General features: G+C 47.8%; 1 protein-coding gene across 15 annotated transcripts in view; it reads left to right on the forward strand.

The window, feature by feature from the left end:
- The first annotated feature begins 1,751 nt into the window (after window positions 1–1,751).
- Window positions 1,752–24,831, forward strand: part of KALRN (kalirin RhoGEF kinase) — a 615,365-nt gene continuing 592,285 nt past the window's right edge. For 13 of the 15 annotated variants that reach the window (XM_033132405.1, XM_033132467.1, XM_033132483.1 and 10 more), the window contains exon 1: window positions 1,752–2,218. In XM_033132405.1, the coding sequence (XP_032988296.1) occupies window positions 2,146–2,218 (73 nt within the window). In that variant the 5' untranslated portion in view covers window positions 1,752–2,145. The remainder of the gene's footprint in view (window positions 2,219–24,831) is intronic. The other 2 variants (XM_033132509.1, XM_033132520.1) reach the window with 1 other exon arrangement.

Raw genomic sequence — 24,831 nt, forward strand, 5'->3', positions numbered from 1 at the left:
CATTTGGTTGCTTTAAGGCAGTTGAAGATATCAGGACCATATGAATTAGATCTCATAGCAGCTGACTTGTGACTTCAGAGTCATTATTAAAAATAATAATAATAATAATAATTTTAAAGAAATGAGGTCTGGTAGATATACCAAAGATTGGATACAGGTAACTGTACTTACATTTTTAATGGATAAAAAAAAAAACACAAAAAAACAAAGAACAAACCAAACAAAAAACATTTGTGACATTCAGTAAAGGAAGTGATGAGTACAAGGAGCCAGAAATGGTTCACTAAAAACTTATTTAATTCACTCTATTTGTTGTTAGACTTACACATTTGGTAGATCTAGAAAGGTCCCAGGTGCTTTGACCCAGAGCTAGGTGGAACTAAATTGGTTGCCAGAGACAAACATATCCAGAAGATTCTGACTGGTGGGTGGGTGGCAGGCCATCAACATTAGACTAGGAACTGGTTTTCCTATCAGGTATGTTTAATACATTAGGTCCCGCCCCAGCTTCTCCAGCTGCCTGCAACACCGCCCCCCCCCCCCCCCCCCCCCCAGCACGCCACATTAAGTACTCAGGTCTAAAGAGCCTGTTTTGTAGCCTCTCTAGTCACTAGAACTATAAACAGAATACTGGCTAATTATTGTTTAATTATTGCTTAAAAACCAATTGGCACAATACAATCACTGCATTAATTACCCCATACAGCATCTGCTTTCTTTTTTGCCATCATCCCCATTTCTCCCCAGCCCCTCTCCCACGTTAATTGAAATTCAGCTTGCTGTAACACCTTCTTTCTCCTGGCCAACTGGATCTCTCTCTCCACTGACACAAGGAGGAGAACAAAACAGAGAAAGCCCCAGGGATTAGGGAGTTTTGATAACTGTCCAAGAGAAGCGCTGAGATACGGGCCAAGTACCGAGGCAGGACAGAGGCAAATGAGAGACAGAGAGTGACAAGGGAGGGAGAGACAGGCAGGAAGACATCGCAAGAGGAATGAACGGAACCAAGGGTCACAGAGACAGAGATGTTTAAAGGGACACTGAAAAGAGGAAAAAGGAAGAGAATAACTAAAAAAGAAAGGAACTATGGGGAGATGGTGAGGAAAATGCGAGAGGCTCAGGAGGGGAGGAAGATAGGAGAGAGCTTGTCAGGAAGGAGGAGGAAAAAGTCCAGCCTCTAGGGACCGGTCAGTCTAGCTTGGGGACGGGTCTGGAGCGGGGGCAGACAAACAGTTTAGGGTTCCCCCTCCACACACCTGGGGCCCGGAGCAGCGACCGCGCGAGGGGAGAGGCTGAGCGTGCAGCGCTGGGGCGGCAGAGCCCGGGGCGAGCCCGGCGTGCGCCCGGCGGCCCCGCCCCCTCCTCGGCCGCCTCCTTCGCGGGGCTTTTCCTGCGGGGCTCAGGAAGCCGGCCTAGCATCGCCACGAACAATAGCTCGGGGCCGGCTCTCGGCTCCCGACTCCCGGAGAGGCCGGCGCCGGGCCGCGGGGGCGGGAGGGGTCCGCGCCGCCAGGGGTCCGCCGCGAATCCCTGGCCCCGGCCAGGACTTAGCTGCGCTCGGTGCTGCGGGGGTCATTGTTGGCGTGGACCGAGGAGCGGGAGCCGGGGGGAGGAGCTGGGGTGGCGGCGGCCGCTGGAGCCAGAGGGGGAGCCAGAGAGCGAGGGAGGGAGGCAGCGAACAAGCGGGCGAGCGAGCGAGGGAGGGAGGAGGTAGAGAGACGGAGGGTGGGAGGGAGGAGGAAAAATAAAGAGGAGAGCCGAGCAGGGCTGAACAATAGAGACAGGCAGACGGGCGAGGAGGAGAGCCAGCTGCCGCTGCTGGGCTCGGAGAGCGGGCGCCCAGGCAGCCCGGACCCGGGTCCCGGGCCCCGGCCAGACAGCAGGCGGCCAGCGCCCCCTGGGAAGGGGTAGCATGGGGGAGCCGGCGGCAGGCGCCCCCAGCCAGCCGCGCGCCTCCGCCTGAGGGAGGCTTCACGTCCTCTGCCCCAGCCTGGCCGCCCCAGCCGCCAGCCCTCGAAGCCCGGAGTCCGCCGGGTCTGTGGCCGCTGCCGCTGCGCCCCGCGCCCTCCGCCCACCCGGCGCCGTACAGCCCACAGCCCCAGGCTTCGCCGGCCCCCGGCTGCCTGCGGACGTCCTCCCTCAGTCATGAACCCCCCGGAGGGGGCAGCGGAGGAAGGAGGAGCAGCCGACTCGGACGTGGACGCCTTTTTCCGGACAGGTAGGCTGGGCAGGGCGCGGGCGGCCGGGGGCAGGGCCGCTCCCTTGGCCGCGGTGTCTCGGACAAGTTTGGGGAAGGAGGGCTGTTGCTGGGGTGTGCATATTGGGGGGCAGCCCCCCTCGTCGTCCGGGCTGGAGTTGCCGAGATTCTTGTTGTTATGGCAATGCTGGTAGCGTTTTGGAGACGGGTGGGGGTTGGGAGCTCGGCGCCCCTCCGCGTTCACCCCACTTGCGGGAGTCTGTATGGTGGGAGGCGGGAGGCGGACCCCTCGGCCGCCTTCTCCCGGAGCGCGGGCACGGGGCGATGCTGGATTACTTTGCAGCGTGCCGCTCCTGTTCCCCGCCCCTCCCTCGCCGCCCCCCCACCTCCCCCGACCCCAGAGCCTGTCAGCCCGGCTCCGGCCGCTCTGGGATGGCAATCGTTCTCGGGCCAGGAGCCCGGGGCCCTGGTGTGCAATGAAGGGGGCCGTGGGGACCTGGAGTCACGCAGGCTGCAGACTGACAGGAGCGGGGCGGACCCAGGACAGTCATGCAGGGTGCGGGTGGGGAGCAGCGTCTCCGACTTGAGAGGCAGACGCGCTGGGAGGGCGGTGGGCGCCTCGGACCTCCTCCCTGTCCTCCTCTTCTGTACTTCTGGGAAGGCATGAGCTTTTCATAAGAATCACTCATTCCTGGAAGTGTGACTTAGCGTCCCCCTCATACACACCCACTGAATCTGCTTGCCTGTAGTTTGTGGAGCCCCCAGATCTGCCTTTCCAGCTGTTGGCAGCCTAGCCACCTCCCATCCCCCAGGTCTATAGCTTCTCCTGTTCGCCGACTACACAGCCTCTTCCCCAGAACAGACGCGACCATCCTCACCTCCCACCACCTGTGGCCCTGTTTCTTGGATGGCCAGGGATTCCCCATCTCCCTTTTACCTGTGGCTTGCTCCAACTCGGTAGATAGAGCTCCCATCTCACTTGTCTGGAACCATTTTGTCTGGAATCTTTGTCCCAAGGAGTCCATAAGTCACGGGGCCCCTGAGCTTCTACCCTCTTTTTTTGTAAGTTGGATTAGAGGACATGCACTGGTGGGGTCAGGGATCAGTTTAACTCTGAAGGCTCCCTCCCTGCACATCCATCTGTTTCTTAACCTCATTGCCTTGTCTGGAGGTCATCTCTAGGGAAGCCCCGGGGTGGAGTGCTTTGTTGGGGAGACTTGTGGCTTTAGAAGTCAGGCTGGATTGGCCCATATGTTCATTTTCTAGTGGGTCTGGAAAGGAAAACACTGGAAGACAGGAGCTGATGCCAGGACCTGGAGAAAGCAGAGGGAGCTCCTCTTACCCTATCCTGCTTCTCAGGAGGCAGTCTTGCCTTCCTCCCTCCCTCCTTTTCCTCAGACATGGATTCTGTGTACACATTCTCTCTTTCTGTCTCATCTCTGTGACACACACATACCCTGGGACCCAAAGCATGGATTCTAAAGCGAGTGTGGGGAGCCAGCATCTCAGACTTGACCTGAGTTTGTAGCCTGCCACCTAGGATAGAGTTTTGGGGGGCCAAGTGATACCTGGAAATATTTACCAGTAAGTTTTCCTGACCCCTCTTGCTTCCCATCTGGGTCAAAAGTCTGCCTTTTCCTAGCTCTGGGGAGAACTCTTGAAGTGGGAGCTTTCCCACTTTCCCTTCCTGTACCCTACTTTCATCTTTTGACCTCTGCTTCTCCTTCCCCTGTGCTACCATCCAAACACTAGTTCCTGCCCATTCTCTGACCCAGTCAATGGGAGGGGAGCTCACTTGCTGGAGGCTTGCTAATTTCTGACAAATGAATTCACACAGTGTTAATGGCCTATCTTGGTCCAGTGTGTTCCTTTTCCCAGGGTTTTTCAAAACACAAGGTGGGGCTTACATTGTATAGCCCTGGTTCAAATCACAGAGTTAATAGCAGACTCCAGTGGGACTCTTGTTGGGGATATTCTTCTTCCTCAGACTACGTTGTTGACGGGGGCTAGGTCTGATGTGCACTTAGAATCAGAGAAAAATGAAATCCTCGTTGCACAAGGCTGGAAATGACTGACCACCTGTAACAAGTTGTAAGAGGGAGTGCCGGCTGCCAGGGTCCTCAGCTGAACCGCCATCCAACCTGTGTGGCCCTCTGTGCTCTGCTTTCTGATCGCACCCCCTTCTATTCTCTAGCCTGGGCTCTCATGGGGAATTGTTAAACCTGGAAAAGGCCATATTTCTTAACCTTCTCCGTTCTGGTTTCCCTCTCTGTGGAACATAGCAGTACACCTGGTAGGCTGGACTTGAGGAATTTATCCAACTGAAGAATTGAGACACCTTCAAATAAGTTCTCAAAGTCCCTAGTGCCAGGGTTTCCCCCTTCTTTCTGGTGGAAAATTTTGCATGCACAAAGCTCAGATTGGCAATTGCTCTGTCAAAATCTTGGCGTACTGTGTGTCTAGTTAGGCATGTTTTGAATAATTTTGTTGTTTTGTTTCCTTACTTTTCACCTTCTGGTTATTTTGGTACTTCAGTTCTCTTGAACAACTGATTAAGCTAGATTTTCTAAATCTTACTTCCCTGTGTGCCCGTGGACACACACACACACACACACACACTCCACTATTCTTAAAGCTTGGTGGATTCCATATTGTCTTTCTGGGAATTCTCTGTTCCGAGCCTGGGAAAGTGTGTCTCAATAATTTTATTGTTCACGGTTATGAGGCAGAGAAGGGGAAATATGGAAACTCAGGGCTGGGAATATGAACCATTTGGAATATAACACCAACAAGGACTTTTCGGCTCCTACTAGGGGCCTTCCGCTGTCCAGGACGCTGTGCAATACAAACACAATATTTCAGGTGGTCTCTGCCCTTGAAGAACTTTTAAAAGAAGATTGACAGTTACTGCTCAGAGATGAATTAATTGCTAAACATTGTGGTGCTACAAGATAAAAAGTGGACAGAACTGCAGAGGAGTGGAACCCAGGGGCTCCCTTGCAGGGGGTGTGGGGAGGGCGAATGGGAGGAGCAGCGTGGGCAGCGGCCCAAGGAGGTTGGAGCAGTGACATTGGGGACTTGAGGCTGACTGAGTGACGGGTAGGTGGGGAGGAGTGGAAAACAGCATTGGGTAAGTAGGGCCGGGCCAGACAGGAAGAGTCTTGGAAGCCCAAGAGGAGTTTGATTTGATTCAGGGTCGGTAGGGAGTCACTTTAGGTTCTTGAGCAAGGGCATCTCCTGAAGAAAGTGGTATTTGGAAAGGTTGATCTGGAGGTAATACGACTGATGAAGTGGACGAGAGAGAACGAATCCGGAGAGAAGCGAAAGTGATCCATAGCTGAGGGGGAGGGGCTTAGTGTGGGTTGGTGGCAGAAAGGATGGGGCGTGAGTGGCAACACAGAAACATTTTCAAAAGCGGAAATGTGGAGATTTGTTGACAAGCTAGTTATAGGGGGAAAAGAAAACTGATCCCACGAGGGAAACAGAAGTAGCTTGGTTGAGAGTATAGCGGACTGACGTGTCCTGACTGACACAGTCTGATTATAGACAGGAGCCAGTTTTGCAGGTAGTGATGTTAGCTTCCGCGGTGGAGGATTGGAGGTGACTGAGGGGCGCCCAGGTGAGCATTTGTGGGAAATGGGGCGACTCAAGACAGGAGCATAGGCGGGAGGTTCGGGCTGGCGGTGTGGACTTGGAAGCCATCTGCATCAGGACTGGAAGCAACTGAAGCTTTGTGAACGCGTTGGCTCAGAGAGAGGGGCTGGAGGAAAGCAGGGAGGGCTCAAGGTAGAATTAGGGGGAGAAACCCTTATGTAGGAAGGGGCAGCAAAGGAGACTTTAGCCCGGAGACTCCAGGGAGTCAGCGTGGGTTCTGATGTGATGACAGGGGCACAGAGCCATTGAGCAGGAAGAGCACTGGGTAGGCGTCACTGGGCGTGACAAGAAGGCCACTGGGAGCTGTTGGGAGCACAGGATTAGAAGACGCATTCAGAATGGGGGTTTGGGGTGGTGGCTAGGAAGCTGTCACCTGCAGAGTTTCTCACTGAAAGGAAAAAGTGGTTGGGTGCTAGTTAGAAAGGGTGTTAGTATCAAGAAAAGGAGTTTTCAGTGGTGTTTTTTGTTTGTTTGTTTTTTGTATTTTTTTTGTCAGAGAGTCAGAACAGGTGTGGAGGTGGAAGGGCGAAAGCTGCAGACTGGAAAAACTGAAGACGCAAGATTGACTGTTGAGTTAGATACCTGAAGAGGTGAGATAAGAGTAGGTTCTCTAACAAAACAGGAGCTTAGCTTTGTGACAGAGGAGAAACCTCTTTCTTTAAGACTCAAAGGAAAAAAAAAGGACAAATGAAGAGATTGATGTGGAAATATCTTCTACAGCCATCTTTCTGTTGAGCCTGGTCCTATGAGTCCAGACATTTTCAGCTGGAGTGTTTGCTGTTACCTGGACTTCGGCCAGCCTCCAACTCAACTCTGTGTCTTTCCCACTCTCCAAACTAGCTCCTGCTCTTGCCTTGCTTAATTCTGTAAGTGGCGTCTTCCCTCTGCCAGTCATGGTATTTAAAACGTTGGTATTGTTTGTGAGGACTCTCTCCTGTAACAAATCCTACTGAGTTACCTTTCATAGTTACTCCTTGTTCATCTGCAGGGCTCTGCCCTAGGCCAGGCCCCATCTTTAGCGGCCATCATTCTTGTCCCTTGGGATCTGCTGTCTCACCCCAGCTCCATATCGGTACCTGCAGGCAAACCACATTTCACCGAGTAGATTGCACTAATTTCATCCCCCACAGTACCTGGTCTATGGATGGAGGGTGACTCCCAGGGGCCTGCAAGGTCAAGTCTGTACTTCACAGCTCACCTCCAGCCTGACTGCTCTTCTTACTCTCCAAGGGCACTTTGACTCATTTTCTCCTTGAGTCATCCACTCTGGCACCCCCACTTTCCAAAATCCAACTCATTCTTCAAGACTGGAGTCCCACCTTCTGGGAGCTTTCACAACACGCAAGACCAACTCCTCCAAATTCCTGAAACACTCACTTGTCTCTGCTCATTTGCTCACTTTGTCAGTGGAGAATTATATTGTTTTTTGCTCTTCATACACATAGGGCTTGTCTCCACCATTGAACTTATTTGTTCTTTGGAGGTAAGAAAAAGGGTCTTTTGAAAAGCTGTGAATCATCAAAACAAACAAACAAATAAACAAAAGACACCTTTTTAAATATAAAGCAAACATGGCAAAATATAAGCAGTTGTTGAATCTAGGTGGTGGTATATTGGTATTCACTGTATGACTCTTTAAACTTTTTTCTCAGATGATAGCCCCATCTACTTAGATGGAGGAGCTGATGACCAGATCACAGAGAAGGAAGGTTTGGGAATAACAACCTATGTTTGCGTGCGATTATTTGAGTAAATGTCACCACCCTGTCTGTGCATTGCCAGGTACCTAAAGGGGAGGGGTCTCTTACGTCCTGAGCTCTCTTTTGCAGCAAAGGAAAACATCTCCTTTGGACGTTGTGCTTGGTGCTCCAGAATGTAAATATGATGCTTAACTCAATGTTTATTGTTCCCTCTTGATTCTCCTCCACTTCCACTCATCATGAATAGGGCTTTTGGTCACACCATTTTCCAGGGTTTTCTGTGGGAGTATCGAGAGGGCTTTATAATTCTGGAGGGGGAAGGTTGTGTTATTTCCAGTATTGTATTTGTATAGGCTATTTCTACATCGGTATATTTTATTTTATTTATTATTTTATTTTATTAAATTTTTTTATTAGTTTCAGGTGCACAAAACAATGTAATAGTTAGACATTTATCTTTAATATCCCTCACACAGTGACAACCCCCCTCCCCCATCTACTACCCCTCTGACATCGCACACAGCCATTACATTTCCACTGTCTCTATTCTTAATTCTGTAATACACTTCTTGTAAATATATATATATATATATGTCTATATATATATACACACACACACATATATATACATATGTATGTGTATATATGTATATATATAAAATTGCAGTTGACATTCATTATTGTTCAGCTTTAGCTTCAGGTGTACAGTGCAGTGATCAGGCATCTACATCATCCCTGAGGTGGTCTCCCTGATGAGACCGGTATATTTTAGAACACACCGATGACATCCAGGTGCGCCTCCAGTAGATTCAAGAGGCTTTGCTTCCTCCTCGTGCTACCAAATCATCAGTGACTCTATTACTGACACATTCTATCCAGTTGTATTTAATTATCCTTTGTGGGATGAAAGAGGTGTTAGAATAAACTGAAGCTACAGAAAGAAATTAAATGAGAAGTAAGAAAAATCGTACTGACTGTAAATATCAATAAAACACCAGAGCAGGTAAACTGGGGGTCCTGTTTAGATTTGGAAAATGAACAGTTTTATTTTTCAACGTTCTTTCTGGTTCTTGAACTTGGCAGTTTACTTCCGGAGATAGTCAGTGTGGTGTAGTCCAGTGGTCTCACCTGGGGGTAATTTTGTTCCCCAGGGAACATTTGTCAATGTATGGAGACATTTTTTTTTTTTTTTTGGTTGTCACAGCTCAAGGAGGCGGTTGCTACTGGCATCCAGTGGGTAGAGGCCTAGGGTAGTGTGAAACATCTTATAGTGCACAGAACAACAGAGAATATTCCAGCCTCTAAATGTCAATAGTGCTGAGGCTGAGAAACTCCGTATAGTGCACTTATTTATATAAGACAGGCTCAGTGCTAACTAGGGGGAGAATCCTGGGTAAATTATTTAATCTCTCTCATCCTCAGTCTTCTACAAAATGGGACTGATAATGCTTCTTTTACATATAGGTTGAGAAGATTAAATAAGAAAAAAAATGTGTGAAAAGCATCTAGTGGTTTCTGACACACAGTAGCAGCACAAGAAATCCTCGCTGTCCTTGTTGTTCCTGCTGTTTTAATTATTAAGTGAATGTGATGGCATAGAGGCTGGGGTATTTCTGGAAAGGGTGCTGCACAGGGTTTTTGACATGGGATGAGCGAGCACGCCAGAGAGGCAGCCTGATGGAGCGCAAGGAGCCTGTCTGTGGAATCAGAAGGCTAGGGTTTGCGCTTTAGCTTTCTTTCATTCAGTCGTTTAACGATTTGTGTGACAAATATTCATTGAGTGCCCATGTACTGTGCTATGGGAGTGTATAAAATCATTACAAGAAAGAATAAAGAGCAGGAAGGGAAACGGATATAACTGTAGCCCCTCAGGGAGCACTTGGATTTAGGGGTGGGAAAAGAAGCAAGCAGAAGCCTGTGAAGGAGGCTGAGAAGGTCAGGCAAGAGAGCAGGGGGTGAGCACTCCCCTTTGCTCTCTACTTATCGGAAAGACTTGGGCAAGTGACTTAACATTTGTGTAAGATGAGGATAATACCCCCAGGCTATTGAAATACAGTATGTGAAAGGTCCTTGTAAGTTGTACAGTTCTATCCAAATATATGTAGACAGGTCCTTCCAATCGAACGTTCTATTACTCTAAGTGCCTCTTCGGACAAGCATTGTCTTGTTTAATCTGACCTTGGTGGGACCTTTGCAGCCCAGGAAGAGAGCAATCCTTCTCAATTTTGTTTTCCAAGGGTACTGGATGGGGCGTCCTCCTTACACAGATCAGGGCACTTCTATTCTCTCTGTCTCCAAAAGTATGCCCGTGCCAGCCCACAGGCCCTGGCACATGGCCCCATGCCCTTTGGAGGGGCCTAGCAAGAATGGAGCACTTTCCTCCGCTGAACCTCAGGTGGGTGCAGTGAATCACCCCTTCCCGCTCCTTCTCTGTCTGCATGTAGTTCAGACTCCTCCTGCCACTCCTTTCTGTGTGAATGACTGGCAGCAAAATAACTAGGAAATGATTGACAGCTGCAGGGCTGTTGGATCAATAGAGCTGCTTGAAATCGTGTCTGCTGAGGAGGGAGGGAACAGAAAGAATCAGTGGGTAGGACAGAGGAATTAACTCAGAGAAGTAAAGAAGACACTGTTGGAGAACTAGTTTTGTCTCCTCCCCTCTGTCCCATGGCATTATTAGCATGGAACTGTCTTTACCGTGTTTCCCCGAAAATAAGACCTAACCAGAAAATAAGCCCTAGCATGATTTTTCAGGGTGACATCCCCTGAACATAAGCCCCAATGCGTCTTTTGGAGCAAACTTTAATATAAGAGCCGGTCTTATTTTGGGGGAAACATGGTAGCTAGAAGACATGGACACAGGTATAAACAAGTAGGAGTGCAAAGTGGTAGATGAGCTGTGTTCTTGAGGAAGTGATTACTTCTTGGGCTGAGACTTGAAGGATGGGTAGGATTTGGATGGGGAAGACTGAAAATGTTGTTTCCAGGTTGGACAGGTGTTAGAAGGATGGGCGAACATCCCTGGCAGTTGGGGCAGGAAGTGGTCCATCCAGTTTATGAGACTCAGAGCATGCAAACAGAGGATCAGTGGGAGATAAAACTCAGACAGGGGTGGGGACCAGATGGATTGTGTCATTTATGAAACATTTACCGGGCTCCTAGGTCATAAAGAACTTTGAGTGGCAGGCCAAGGAGTTGGGTTTTTCTGCAGTTTGCTTTTGGGAGACACTGAAGGTTTCTGAATGGGGTGATGGCGTGATCTGGAAGGTAAATCTGGCAGCCCTGCTGATTAGAATAGGGGAGGTCCTGCTGGCCAGGGCCAGACAGGAGAGCACTGGAGGTCTGAAATTGGAGCGTCTGAATCTGAGATGCCACAATGGACTTGGAGAGAAGGGCACGGCCGTGAGCGACCTCACGGAGGTAGGGTTTATAGGACTTGGCAACTTGGGTGTAGACATGTCAAGGAAGAGGCAGGAATCAAAGATCACTCCAAAGCTTAGCGCCTGGGTGACGGGGAGGATGGAGGTACCCTAAATGAAAACCAGGAGTTAGAAAGAGGACAAGCAGCTGTGGGGAACCAGGAGGAGAGGGAGGACTTGAGAATTTACTTGGGGACGTGCTGCATTTCAGGTGTCAGTGAAATAACTAAGGGAGGTGTTTGATTCCGTAGGCGGCTTAGAAGAGAGTCTGGAGCTTTGGAGGGAGGCCAGAACCGGAAATACAGATTTGGGAGATATCCGTAAGAAGTTGTGGCTGGAGCTATCTGAATAGATGAGATAATAAATGAAAAGCATATATAGACTTAAGGGCAGAGGGCCAACGAGAGAGAGAGCTGGAGACTCAGGTGCAAGGCCGGAGGACCAGGAGAAAGCAGAGCTTAGAGAAAAACAGTCATCAACAGGGCCCAATACTGCAGAGAGATGAATGGAGACGGGCACTGAGCAAAGCTCCTTGGTTCTGGGCACGGGGAGATCGCTGGGAACCTTGGAAATTATGGATGGGAGGTGGAATCCAAATTGCAAGGGGAATGAGGCGTCAGTGGATGGGGAGGAAGTGGTGGGAGTGCATATAGATGACTCTGGAAAGGTTTGGCTGTGAAGGGAAGGTTAAAAATAGTAAGGTGGTTGGATATGGGTAGCAGAGTTGAGGAGAGTCTTTTTTTAGGTGGGGAAGATATGTGAATACCTAGGCTGGGGAGGGGAGGGAGGCAGGCAGGAGGGGAATAATGAAGATTTAGGGAAGAGAGAAGCAACTGACAGAGGAAAGTCCTCGATGAGCCTCAAGTCAGTGTCAGCTGCAGGGTGAACTTGGAGCCAGAGGACCCTGGGGGAAGGCCGACCTAAGCTAAGGCACTGCCTGGCGAGGGCCTCGGCTGAGGGGCCTTGCGCCTGATCAGCAGAGAGAGCGTCAGCTGGCTTGGAGATTGGAGATTTGGGGTAGCGTGTGGTGTATGCTGAGGGCAGCTGGGAAATGTGTGAGCTGGGTCGGTGTGGCCCTAGGAGGCCCTGGGGCAGGGAAGATGGAAAGAAGTCTAGGAGATCCCAAATTAACAATCCTTCTAGAAATGCTGGTGGCTTCCTTTTGCGGGCTGAGGTAGGATTTGCTCCAGGCTATATAGCAGGGTCTGCAGAATCACCTCTAATGGAATGAGTCAGAAAGGCCAGTTGGCAGAGTGGAGGGTGAGTGGGGAGAAGAGAGAGACAGAGGGAGACTCAGGTAAGAAGGTGTTGGGGGCAGCCTCCCGGGGAGGGGTCCATACCTGGCTGTCAGGTAGCGTATCTCCCAGGGACGGGACCTGCTCTTCAATTCCAGAGTTTCCTTAATGCCTCCAGAGGCCCTAGAAGAAAGGGGAAGCAGAGTCAAGATCATGGAAGAGCCTGGTGCTCATGCCTCTCCATGAGGAGGAGCCCCTCACACAAGAGGGAAGGTGCCAGCGAGCACTGGCCCCAAAACACTCCCTCTAACCGGACTCCCAGCTCTCCCCTTTAGGGGCAATCCCAAGAACTGTCATTAGGTGAAAAGCCCCATTTCATCAGAGGCTCCTCAGGGACCTGACCCGGAGCCTCCAGAGGGGTGGAGAGTAGGAATCTGGGGGCTGCTATTACCAAAAGGTGGGCTGTGGGGGACTTGGCTTATACTTCTTAGAGTCGAGGGAGGGGGGAGTTTCCTTTGGTATAGCTCAGTCCCAGAATCATAGAATCTTAGGACAGGAACTTACTGGCTGTGTGACCTTAGGCAAGTTACAACCTCTCAGACTGTCAGTTTCCTCATCTGTAAAATGGGCACCTCTCAGGATCACTTGATGTTTGTAGACGTAGTGTGTATTGTTACAGTTATATTAATATTGTAAATAGTAATAGAAATGGAATTTTATTACTAGTGATATCATTATGTGTAATATATTACTAGTCTGATTATATTACATATATATTACATATATTATAGAACACATAATATTATCATATTACTTGTTAGGTGAAACTCTTTTATTTTCTAAATCATGAAAATTTTGATGCTTCCATAGTTTTCTTCCCCCTTCTCCACTGCCTCCCTTCTTTCCTTCTGTTGCAGGGCAGAGCTAGGTAGGGATATGATTTTTAAGCTTGCAGTTACAATTATTCCAGGCATGGCCGGCAGGGACTGGGAATGTGGTTAAAATCCCTGCCTTTTACACTCTTATCCCGCAGCCCAAGGACAATGGGCGTCTATGAGTGATGGGGGTGGGGAAACACAGTCCTGAGTTGGCAGCTGGACTGTGGGCCTAGAAGGAGACCCCGGAGACTGGCAGATGGTTAATTGGATGTGACAAAAAGGGACTGGGGGGAGGGGTCTGGACCTCCTGGGGGATTCCTGTCTCTGGCTTCTTACTGTCCCCAAAAGGAGGCTGTGGGGAGAGGGAGGAGTAGCTCCAGGAGCAGTTGGGGAAAAGATTGGCAGGATTCCACGTTGGTGTGTGGCCGTGGAAGGACAGAATGCCATTGGCGGTGATGTCACAGCTTTAATTTGGGGAGTAGGTGCGAGATAGTAAATCTCTTCTCTGAGGTACCCCAGTGCATTGGCACATAATAGGCTCAGATACTTGGATGTAAAGAGAATGCTTAACCAAATATTGAAACAGTACCATTTTCTAGTCATTCTTCATGAGCCCAACCACTGAGTTTTGACAACTAAGTATCACTATGTTTCTTCTTTCATTGAGCACTGGTCAAAGAACTGATCAATTACAGCAGAATACTACATTGCAGTGAGTGGATCCCTTTGTGTATTCCCGCACACATTCACTCAAGTGTCAAACGCAAGCTGTGCACCTACTAAGTGCCAGGCATTGCGGGTACACAAACAAGTTAAAAATAATCTTTCCCACACAGAAGGTAAGTCTAGTGGGATCGACACACAAGCAGATGATTGCGGCGTGCAGTATGATAAGCGCCGTGAGGATCACACGCTGTACGTTGAGAGTGTAGCCTCACCTGGTTGGGCGTGGGGATTCCCTGGAGGGAAGGGAATACGTAGAGGAGGAGGTAGTGCAAAGGAAGACAGACCACCATTTACAAAGTTTGGTAACAAAAGTAAGGAGAAAAATACAATGGCAAGTGAGAGGGCATTTTGAAAATCCTGACAGTGTGTCCTGTTTCTTGATCCTAGGTGTGTTCTGTTGGTGACGTGTCAGTGAGCTGTAGACTTACATGTGCAATTGTATGCATGCACATTATACTTCAATTACATTTGTATAAAAGTTGTCATGTCCAGTGAATTTTTCTTTAACTTTCCGGAGAGAGAAAAATCTTTGGACATGAATGATCTGTGTGATTGAGTTCCAGGTGGGCTGGGTGTGTGGACGTCTGTGCCTTGGTCAGCCCCGGAGCTTCTGGGGTCCAGGTGACTTGCACCTTCTTGGTTGGTGACTTGGCCAAGATGTCCAGGGTGGAGATGAGGTGGGCACCAGATTTGTTTGTACACCAGCCTCTTCCTAAAACCTTACTGAACAGGGATGGCTCAAAGGCCTTTTGGAGGCCTCGCCTTGGACAATGACCATGTCTGCTTTCCCCACGTAAGCTGTACACCCCTTCGGTTTGGATTTGTCCGTATTCTTCTAAATACCCGGTTCAGTGCCTTGCACATAATACTTACGTGATTAGTCTTTGTTGGCTTGACTTTTTTAAAGAGCTATTTATTGGTGTGTAGGCCATTTGAGAGTTTTATAATGAAACACTGTGCTAAAGAAATGAATCGCTTTTTTGTGGACAGATAATTCTACCTTAAAAAGACCTATGAAATCAATATTGACTGTGAAATACAGTGCACAACTCTTGTTGATTCTGGATTAATTAGAAAGGACCGCTTTTATCGCTTGCTTTCAAATATTCATACATTTCATAGATACTGGAAAAATAAAGATGCACTCTTCTTTCAGAAAACCCATTTGGGAAAGTTCAAACATACAAATGGACCAAGTATTCATTGATTGATTTAATCTGTATTTGTTGTCTATAAGCTAAAAGGTAATTTAATTTAAATAAGTGGTAAACAAAGTTTCATTTAGAGAGATTTGATTTTTGGTATACTTTCATAGCACATTTATTTTTTATAATAAAGTTTTTTTAAATTATAAAATTAATGCTGGCTCACCGTAGAGCATTTGGAAAATATGATCAAATATAAAGGGTAGAAACACCACTGTGATCCCATCATCCAGAAAGACCCCGTTTGTTAATTTGAGATATTTCCTTCTGGTCTTATTTCCTATGTGTACTGTCTCCCTCGATCCATGGTTTATATTTTGATCGTTGAATTAAGTTGCAAAACAAATTCGGACGTGGGGTGTAAACCTTTTCATAAATGAAACCATTTTCCTAATGAACTTAAACGTATGATACGCTGGTATACACGTCTCTATCGAGCAAAGAGTAAGGTGTTCATAAGCCAAGGAACCTTTACACGGGGATGAGGTAGGAAGATGGAGGATCCGTTGGTTGTTTGGAGGGGCAACAATATTGACACTTACTGTTGTAAGAAATCTACATGGAAAACACAAGTGCAGGGTCTGTGGTCAGAAGTGAATGTTCTTTCTCCCTCCTCCCTGATGTTAAGATAAACTCAACAAATACATGTACCTGTTGAATGTGCATGTTTATACACATTTGTGTAGTTTTATTTAACAGAAAGGGACTCATGCTGTACCGGTTGTGCTGCAACTTGGTTGTATCACTTTGTAATCGTGGACATTTTCCATGTCCGTACATATAGCTCTGTCTCATTTGATTTAAGGATGTGTTGCGTTCTGTTGTGTGGATGTGCCATATTTTATCTAACCGTTCTCCTAATGATAGCTATTTATAACCCAGCTTTTCTGTGGATGAGTGTTTGTTCTGGGACATTATTTGGTCCAAAGAGTAGCAAGAAGGGTCACTCATTATTTGATCCTTTTCAAAGGTGACTGTAGGACATTAGGTGCAGGATGTTTCCTGCTTTTATCCTCAGGAGAGAGGGAGAACAGCCAGTTCCTGTTCTCTGGAGGATAACTTTTTGTGAAATGTTTAAGGACGCTTTGTTGTGACATTTAAATAAATGGTAGAGGCCATTCTTGGCTCCTTTTGCTGCATGTCTTTAAGTGACTTAGGAGCCAGACTTGCAGTCACAATTAGCTAAAAAAAAAAAAAAGCCACATGTATTCTGTGGGCTTGAGTGAAAGTTAATTCCAATACCACAGGTATGGAAGTGTTTTAGGTTGTGTGTGCAAAAGCCATAGTCTGTGTTTAGCTAGAAGAATCCAAGGAGGTGATTCAGGAGACCTTTATTTCCAAAGCTATCCACCACTAATTAGCTCTGTGACTTGGCCAATACAGTTACCATGTCTGTTTGTACAGATGGGACCTCTCTTTCCTCCTCTGAAGAAAAAGGTAAATATACTTGCTCTGCCGTACCTCGTAGGAAGAGTATGAAATAAAGTGCAATAATAATGCTTTGGACAGAATGCTTTGGACAAACAAAATTGCTGACTCAATGAAAAGGATTTTGTCAGCTGCCTTTCTCTGGGGTCTCCCTCGGTTTTGAGTGTGGTTGAAAGCTGAGCTGGGGGACTCAGAAGGGGGTGACAGGCTCGAACTGCATTGAGGACTGCATTTTTTCATGTCTGGTAGGAAATTGGCAGCACTAGAGGTGGAGTGCAACATTTCGTGATATGTTCCATTTGCTTTCGGAAAAGAGAAGTGCACGCGAGAGTGGAAGAGTGGCTTTTCTAACTGCCCAGAACAGCTGAGGGTTTCTCTGATGGGTGACGGCATAGCTCAGTTGCCCACTTACTTCTTATCACCCAGATGTCCAAAGAAAATATCTCTTTTGAAATGTTCTCAGGTGGAGCTAGTCTTTCTCATGAGACCCCCGCCACCCCAGCTTGGCCAGTTTGGGTTTTTTGCTCTTTGTATTTTTCTGGATCAGTCATTTTGGATGGCTGTTTCTGTCGGGTGAATTTCTCAGTCACTCCTGTTTTGTCCTGTTCTGCTGCTGCTCTGCAGCATGAGGTCTGCATGGAGGGGCACCCACGAGCTTGTGGTGGGAGTGCTGGGCGAGGGGCTAAGGGTGCTCGGAGCCACGTGTGATGGCTGGATTCCCCTGACCTTTGCTTCCTGGGGTCTGGTCTGGTCTGATCCATGGACTGGTGTCTGCAACGCTGTGGCGAGACCTGTTTTGCTGCTGGGGGCATGGTCCTGATAGCCAGCACTAACAGTCATGCCCTGACATTTGTCTCTGTGGTCCCAGCCCCTGCACATGGCAGCCTCTTAGTTGTGACCCCAGGCATTTGCCTGGTCACTGACTCTGAGTACCGCTGAGTGCCATCATCAGGGAACGAAGACACGTGCGGCTCCCCAGCTCACTTAGTGCCAGTTGTGAGCAGGCAGAAAGTGCACCTGGCTCACCCACCTAGAGGCCTGCCTTGGCCAGGGCTGTGTTTTCATCCGCTCAGCTCCGCACCATGTGGTCATGGTACGTGACTGAATGGCAGGCATTCGCCCCGAGGCCCGCGGCCTCCTCAGGAGTGGTTAGGGTTCTCATGTGCCTCCGCACCTGTTGGGATCTTATGTTCTAACGCTGCCCTCCTCATCCCCCAAACCCTGGTTGGGCCTTGAGGAGGAGACTGAGTCCCTGCTGTCTGATCTCCTAGACTGAAAATTTCCCATGTTCCTCTGAAGCTTGAAGGAAAGGGCGTTCCCCCTTGTTTCATGGCAAATATCTCCTTTATGCTGCATCCTGAGTACTTGCTACCTCTGATGATCTCAATGATCAGGTTCACCCAGGCTGGATCTTGATATATTAATGGGAGTGTGAGGATTTAAGCTGCATCTAAAAAAGTCCTGTCCTGAATGTCCACAGCTGAACACTGACACTTGCTCTCTGTCTGCTGTAACGAGGCAAATAGATGCTTCTGGCAGAGTAAGGGAGAGATTAAATATATATAGGGACATGCGAAAGAGAAAAGTGCATCATATTTTTAAAAATATTACCCTAGACAAAACAATAATTTGGGGGAAAAAAGGTTCAAAAATGAGCCTTCTAAGATGGCCGTCCTTGGGATCCCATCCGTGTACCTGCATGTGTTTATGTGCATGTAAACGTGCAGAAGTGTGGCACCGATTCTTCCAGCAAGCACTGAGGGAGCGCTTCTTACATCCCATCATCCGCTGTGGTCCAGCAGCAAGGATGGCACAGTCTGTCTCCCAGGAGCGCCCAGTTTTAGGAGGGCGATGGGGCCGTGATGGTTCTGTATAGAGCTGACCTTCTGAACCCTACTTTCCAAGAGGATGGCATTTCGGTCTGGGAACTATGACTGACGTTTGAGTTCGGGGCCTGTCGTGGTCTGGTTTTCCCCTAACCTCGCTAGCATCTGCCTCCCGAGTCTCTTCCGTCTCCTAAAATGACCAGTTCCCTTCAGTTTTGCTTTTTCCAAATAAAGCTAATTCCTTTAGCATTAGTCTAGGTTGTCATAAATATTTCTATGTATTCTATAGAAAGGACATGGGGAATAAGATCAACTTAAATCGATAATAGATAAATAGAAAAATGAAGTCCAGCTTAGGGCAGTTGTTGCGCTGCTTCTGGGGTGGAGTTGTTGGTTCGCTGTTGTTTTTAACCAAAATTCTTCTACTCCTTTTACCACAGGAAAACTGTGTTTTGCACAGTCTCACTCTAGGGCTCTGGGGCTCAAATAGCCCCAGTCGCTATGAGCAGTCTTTCTAGTTCGGCCAGGGAAAAGGGGAATACTATTCCCTGTGAAGGGGGTAGAAACTGGGAGACTGGCAAACCAGGCAGGTCAGGAAAATACAGAGCAGAAATGAGGAAGCAGCTAGATGGTGCCAGATATTGGGTCCACGTGGAAAGGGCAGTGGTCTGGGTGTCAGGAGAACAGCGTTGCTATTGATAAGCTCAGCTAAATCCCTTTATCTCTCTGAGTCTGATGAGAGAATTGAGCCACGTGGTCTTGAACGCATCTTCCATCTACAATATTTGGAGCTAAGTGGACAATGGGAAAGGCAGGCGACCAGGGGGGTACCAGCAACCAGGGGGTACGTGGTCCCAGGACCTTTATGCGCTGGTCCTCTGAAGACTTCCCATCCTTCTGAGGCCTTTTGTCTTTGCAGCTCAAGACTGCTTGTTCAGACGCCCTGATGCCGGAGTTCATAGGTTACCCCACACCTTACTTGGTGAAGACAGACTCTAATTCATGCTGTTGGTTAGCAGTGACTTCAAACTATTGTGGCCCTTGGAATATTTTTAAAGAAGGGCCACGTTTCTGGGATTTCTGGGCCTGTGTTGAAAAGCCTACACTTTCTCAGCCTGTTCCTTTGGATCGCAAGTCTGTCATTAGGGATGTGCCTGAACACCCTAGATAATGCCTGCTGAGGGCTCCATCAGGGCTGCTCTGCCAGCTCTCCGAAGGCACAGAGAGGACTAACTTATTGATCTTTTGCCAGCTCATGTCCTTGAACGTTTCTTCTTTTGAGTCCTGTAGAGAAGATAGTGAAAGCAATCCAAAATCTTCATTTCCGAGGACATGTGCAAACGCAGCCCGGCCACATCATCGCAGGAGGAGACGCTGGGTAATTAAACTGCCCTCTTGGCTTTCTGCTACATTTCCTTCTCCCTAGAGCTCCAACTCTTGTCCCTCACATTCTCTAGACCATCAGAGAGCTCACATTTTGATAGAAGGAAACATTAGACTTTTGTACAAGTACATCAAAGCATTCCAGGTATATGATATAATTACACGAGTGGAATGCAGAGACATAGACGAGGGCGTGGTGAAGCCTATTTTGGCAGATGTGGTGGTAGTCATAGAGTGGGAGATGCTTGAATGGGTTTTGGAAGATGAGCTCATTATCCAGAGTGACAGGTAGGGAGGGCATTCCTGGCAGAGGCAGAGGGTTGTGCGAGACCACGGAGAATTAGAGGTTGTAAGGTGAGAGAGGCTGGGGGTGCGTGTGAGATCTTGGGTTTACATATTCTAGGGTTTGGATTTTATCCTATAAGCAGTGGGGAGTCAGAAAGGATTGAAGGGATGGAATGAAAATGATAATTGAGAAAGGACAGTATAGTGTTGACGGGGGCAAAATTGGAGATAAGAATTCTAGTGAGGAAACCACCGAAAGGTAGTTGATAATACAAGAAATGTAACGGCAGCGGCATCTATGGAATTTCATGTCTAGTTGATTGTGGGGGCTGAAGGACAGCTGAGGTCGCAAGTAATCTCCAGGTTTTTGCCTTGGGTTGTGGGTGAAGGGTGATGGTGCTTTTACCAAGCCTGGCACCACAGGAATCCCACAAGAATCATGGGAACATTTCACAAGCTACTATAGTTTTCTGCGGTAGCCGGGTTTAGCACTGCTCTATTCTTCAACTCCTTTAAACATTCTGAATACAAAACATAAACAGAGTGCCTGAAGGCTGGACAGTTATGCACCTAGACATCTTCCCCCCCGAGGATGGCAAAGCTGCGTGCCTGTGTGTGTGTATATGCCTGTGTGCTTGTGTGTGATGTTGCCTATGCTTCAGATGCAAATGTGCGTGCTTTGTCCATCCTACTGGGTTCTTGACACGGTATCATTTTTCAGCATTAAAATTCCCATCACCTTCCAGAAGAGCTCCCTTTAGGATCCATTTCTGTTTGGCTCGATATGCACAAACATTCCAGTGGGATTGATTGCTTATGTCAAATTAATTTTTTCCCTTCCCTGGGAGAATGTCTGCCATGTGCAAAATGAGGAAATCCCCAGGCTGGCAGCCAAATGCCAGCTCAGAAAGATGAGTAAAGTCAGGCGTGGGTCAGGAATTGGTCTCGATCACCTACAGAGCTTGCACCTGGATACTTTAGTTACTCTTCCCAGCATGCTTTGTGACTGTTCCTAGGTAACCAGAAAACTTGAGGCTGGGTAGAGATAGCTGCATATAAGGCTTGGATCTTTTTAGCATCAACTATGGTACCACTTGCTCTTCTGTGCCTCATCTTCCGGTTACTGCTTTATTCAAAAGGTTGCAGAAGCCTCTGGAAGCAAATGGGGAACATGCTGACCATCCTTCTCCACCTGACTGCCATGAAAGCTTCAGAGAGCTCTGGGATTGTTTTCCTTTTAGCCTCAGTCCTGATGGTTCCCTGCAGGCTTTGGGGGACCCTCCGAATGGACCTCTCAGGTCTTTCCCTAGTATGTCGCCCCTCCCTTCATGGTGCCCAGACAGCTGGCCTTTCCTGACTCCAGACACCAGAACAGGAACCTTCAAACTGTATTTCCCACCGTTGGAACCATTGGTCAGCTGATCTCTGTGTAGCAGGGTGGTCTAGGCAATACTGTCCCCTGATGAACTAATTTATATCTCAGCAGTGGGAGCTTTGTGAGATGTACGGTAAAGTCTCCCTGAGTGGTTATGTATTCTATTCCTATAACCTGGAATTCCTGAAGTCCTGATTTGCATTTATTCACTTGAACTCTCTAAGTTCAACTTTCTGGGTTATGATTATCAGTCGTTCCAACCAAAGTTTCTCCAGGAGCTTGTCGTTTATAGTCTAGTCGAATATAGCTCTTTAATGAGTTGGGTTATTGCAAATATCTTAGTTAATCCAGTTATCCACTAAACGTTCAGGACCTTTAAGAAGACTGATGAGGTCCTCTCCCAAAGGGTAAAATGCTAAACTTCCACATTATCTGGTGTAACAATTACCATTTGGGGGGAGAGGGGAATTTGGATTTCATTGGCCAAAAACTTTTACAGAAATGATGTTTAGCGTTTCCCAACAGGTTCCATAATGCCTTGCTCCTAGCAGAGGGCACCCTTGGTTATACAGTTCCATTCTCTGCAGTTCTTAGTCTGGTTTTGAGCCAGGATGAATGGACTGTTGGAGGGGCGCAGGGTTCACAGAAGGCTGCTGTTAGCCAGAATGTTTCCTCTTCCCCGTTCCCATGTGTCTTGAATTCAAAAGGAGGTCATCTAATTTCTCTCTACCCTGCCCCAGTTTCAAAACTCTTACAGCCATTCAATCTGCTTTACTTGGTTTGTTTTGACGTATTAATTTGCTTTGTTAGGCATGCAGGTGATTCTCTGACACTTTGTTTCAGACCACCCCCACCTCCCACCACCAATTATTCCATCTAGCATTATGCTAGATGTTAAATAAGCATGTTTGTGATTTTCCCTTTAGGTTTTAGTGTTCCCCATGAGGAAGACCAAGGCAGCTCCCCAGAGGAGGTCCTCTCTGACAGACCCATGGCTGAATGTGTTAGCGTGTGCTACCTTAGGTTTTCAGGAGGCTCTAGTACCATGGAAATCTAGATTCGGCAGGACCTGATGATAGAGGTGGCGCCATCAAATACAACCCTACATCTCTTTAAAGTAGAGCAGAAGGGCAATCCCTTTAGGACTCTGTCAAGCACTCTGGGGGGCGGGTATCAGTTTTTTCCATGCCAAGACTTTTAAATTCTTCCATTTAAAGTGGTTCTGCACCCAGGTACATGCTTTATTCATTCCTTCCAGGACCCTCAATACGAGGTGCGATCAAACAATATGGTGAATGTTTAAATTTAAAAAAGCGTATTACAGTAAAAGACACATTGTCATTAATTCCCCTCCAAATACTCCCCCTTACTTTGAACACACTTATCCCTCATTCTTGCTTCTTAGCTGAAGCAGTTCTGGAAGTCCTTTTTTTGTGAGTGTCTTTAGGTGCGCTGTTGTGGCTGCCTCGATGTCCTGAATCATTTTGACTTTGGAGAAGAACCAGAAGTCGCCCAGTGCCAGATCCAGTGAACAAGGTGGATGAGGATACACTGTAATGTTTTTATTTGACAGAAATGGCTGTACGAGAAGCGATGTGTGACACGGAGTGTTGTCATGATGGAGGATGATTTCTAGCACACTTAACACACCTTCTCAACCATAGCTCACACGCGACTGACTGCACCGAACAAGTTGAAACCTGTCACACACTGTTACTAAGGTTCGAGGTGCCGCTTCTTGTATTGAAGATCCCTGTCTTTCCGTTGGATGGCGCTTGGCAGCAGCATTCACCGTATTTTGTGACCACAACAGAAAGGCTCCCTGTGACACATCACTTCTGGTATGGCAATTTCTGTCAAATAAAAACATTATGGTGTGTCCTCATCCACCTTATTCAGCAGATCTGGCACCGTGCGACTTCTGGCTCTTCCCCAAAGCCAAAATGACCATGAAAGGTAAACATTTTGAATCGATTCAGGACATGGAGGCAGCCGCGACAGCACAACTAGAGACACTCACGAAAGAGGACTTCCAGAACTGCTTCAGAAAGTGGCAAGAACAATGGGATAAACGTGTTCAGAGCAAGGGGGAGTGTTTTAAGGGGGATTAATGGCAATGTGTCTTTTATTGTAATCAAATTTTTAAATTTAAACATTCACTGTATTTTTTGATCACACCTCATATGTGCACTCCTTAGGCTTTGTTCTCTGGGACTTTTCCATTCCTGGGCTGTTGGATTCAATTTGATCTCCCCATACATTAGCTACATGGTTAGAGCGAATCCTGGGCAGCCTTTGTGGAGGTTAAGAACAAAGGAGGTAATTTATCTCTTCCAGTGTCAGGACTGTTAACCCTATGTTTTCCACCCTCTCCTTCAGGGCTGTGTAACTTTGGCCGCCCTTTGCCTAACATGTCATGTGTATATTATAGTTGGGGTTGTACTTCCCAGGTATTGCTTAGCCCGTGAAAGTAAGTTTGTGTATGATTGTCTTTTGGGGTGGGGAGGGAGGAAGGACTCCCCAAAAATATGATCCGTGGAAGTCTTTCCTGCTTTGGATGTCCGTAGAGACCTGTGAAGTCTGCTGGCTGGCTTGTGGCAGAGCTGTGGCTACAGTGTAGCACTAGGGGGCACATCCCCAGTCTGGAGCTGGGAGCCCCTTGTGCTGCTCTCAGCTCTGTGCTGGCCGTCTCTTCTGTGCTCTTTGGGCAGAAACTGCACCTCTTGGGCCTGAGTTCCTTCCCTGTGCATTGAAGGTGCTGAAATGGATGATTGCCGAGGTTCCTTCAATCTGTAAGTCTTTTTGAAAATCTGCGGTCTCGTTGAGAATGTGCTTAGGAGCAAATCCTCCTCTGCGTATTTTAACTCGGAGAAAATGCTGGTCCTATAAACATTGCCTTAGCAGTGACACACGAATTGCCACAGGGTTGATAAATTGAGACAGGGTTGATACCTGTCTCTGGCCATTGAAATCCAGTGACAAACCCCCGTCTTGCTGGTCTCTGGATGAACTAACTGTACAGGATAAATTCTGAGCCAGTTATTGTATCTGGAGTTCTCACTTTTATAGCACCCACCAAGTATTTATGGGCTTTCCAAGAAAGCGCAGTCAACAATTTTGGGGTAGCCATAATCTCTGTATAACATCTACTCTTACACATGATTTGCTTCCTCTCCTTGTCTGAAAAGGATTTTTGAAAGGAGAAAAGTTTTTTTTGAATTTTGTCAGAGCCTCCGACTTCTTTAAATTGGATATTTGGCAAATCTGTTTCCCCAGAGCTATCTGTCTTGGCTGGCCCTGCCAGATCTTTTCCCTGTCTCTTCGAGGGAGTTTTAACTTCCATTGATTTATCCTTTACCACATTTGGTGTAGTGAGGAGCGGGTGGGGAGGGCGGGCCTCAGAGTGCTCCTGCCTGTGGACATCAGCCTCCAGGACCATATCCTGCTCTTTCTCGTAGAGCCTCCTCCACCAGACTCCCTTTTCTGCCACTCTGTCTTCAGACATAAGTAGTATTCTGGC

Source organism: Rhinolophus ferrumequinum, chromosome 2, assembly GCF_004115265.2.
Source record: "Rhinolophus ferrumequinum isolate MPI-CBG mRhiFer1 chromosome 2, mRhiFer1_v1.p, whole genome shotgun sequence".
Lineage (NCBI taxonomy): Eukaryota > Metazoa > Chordata > Mammalia > Chiroptera > Rhinolophidae > Rhinolophus > Rhinolophus ferrumequinum.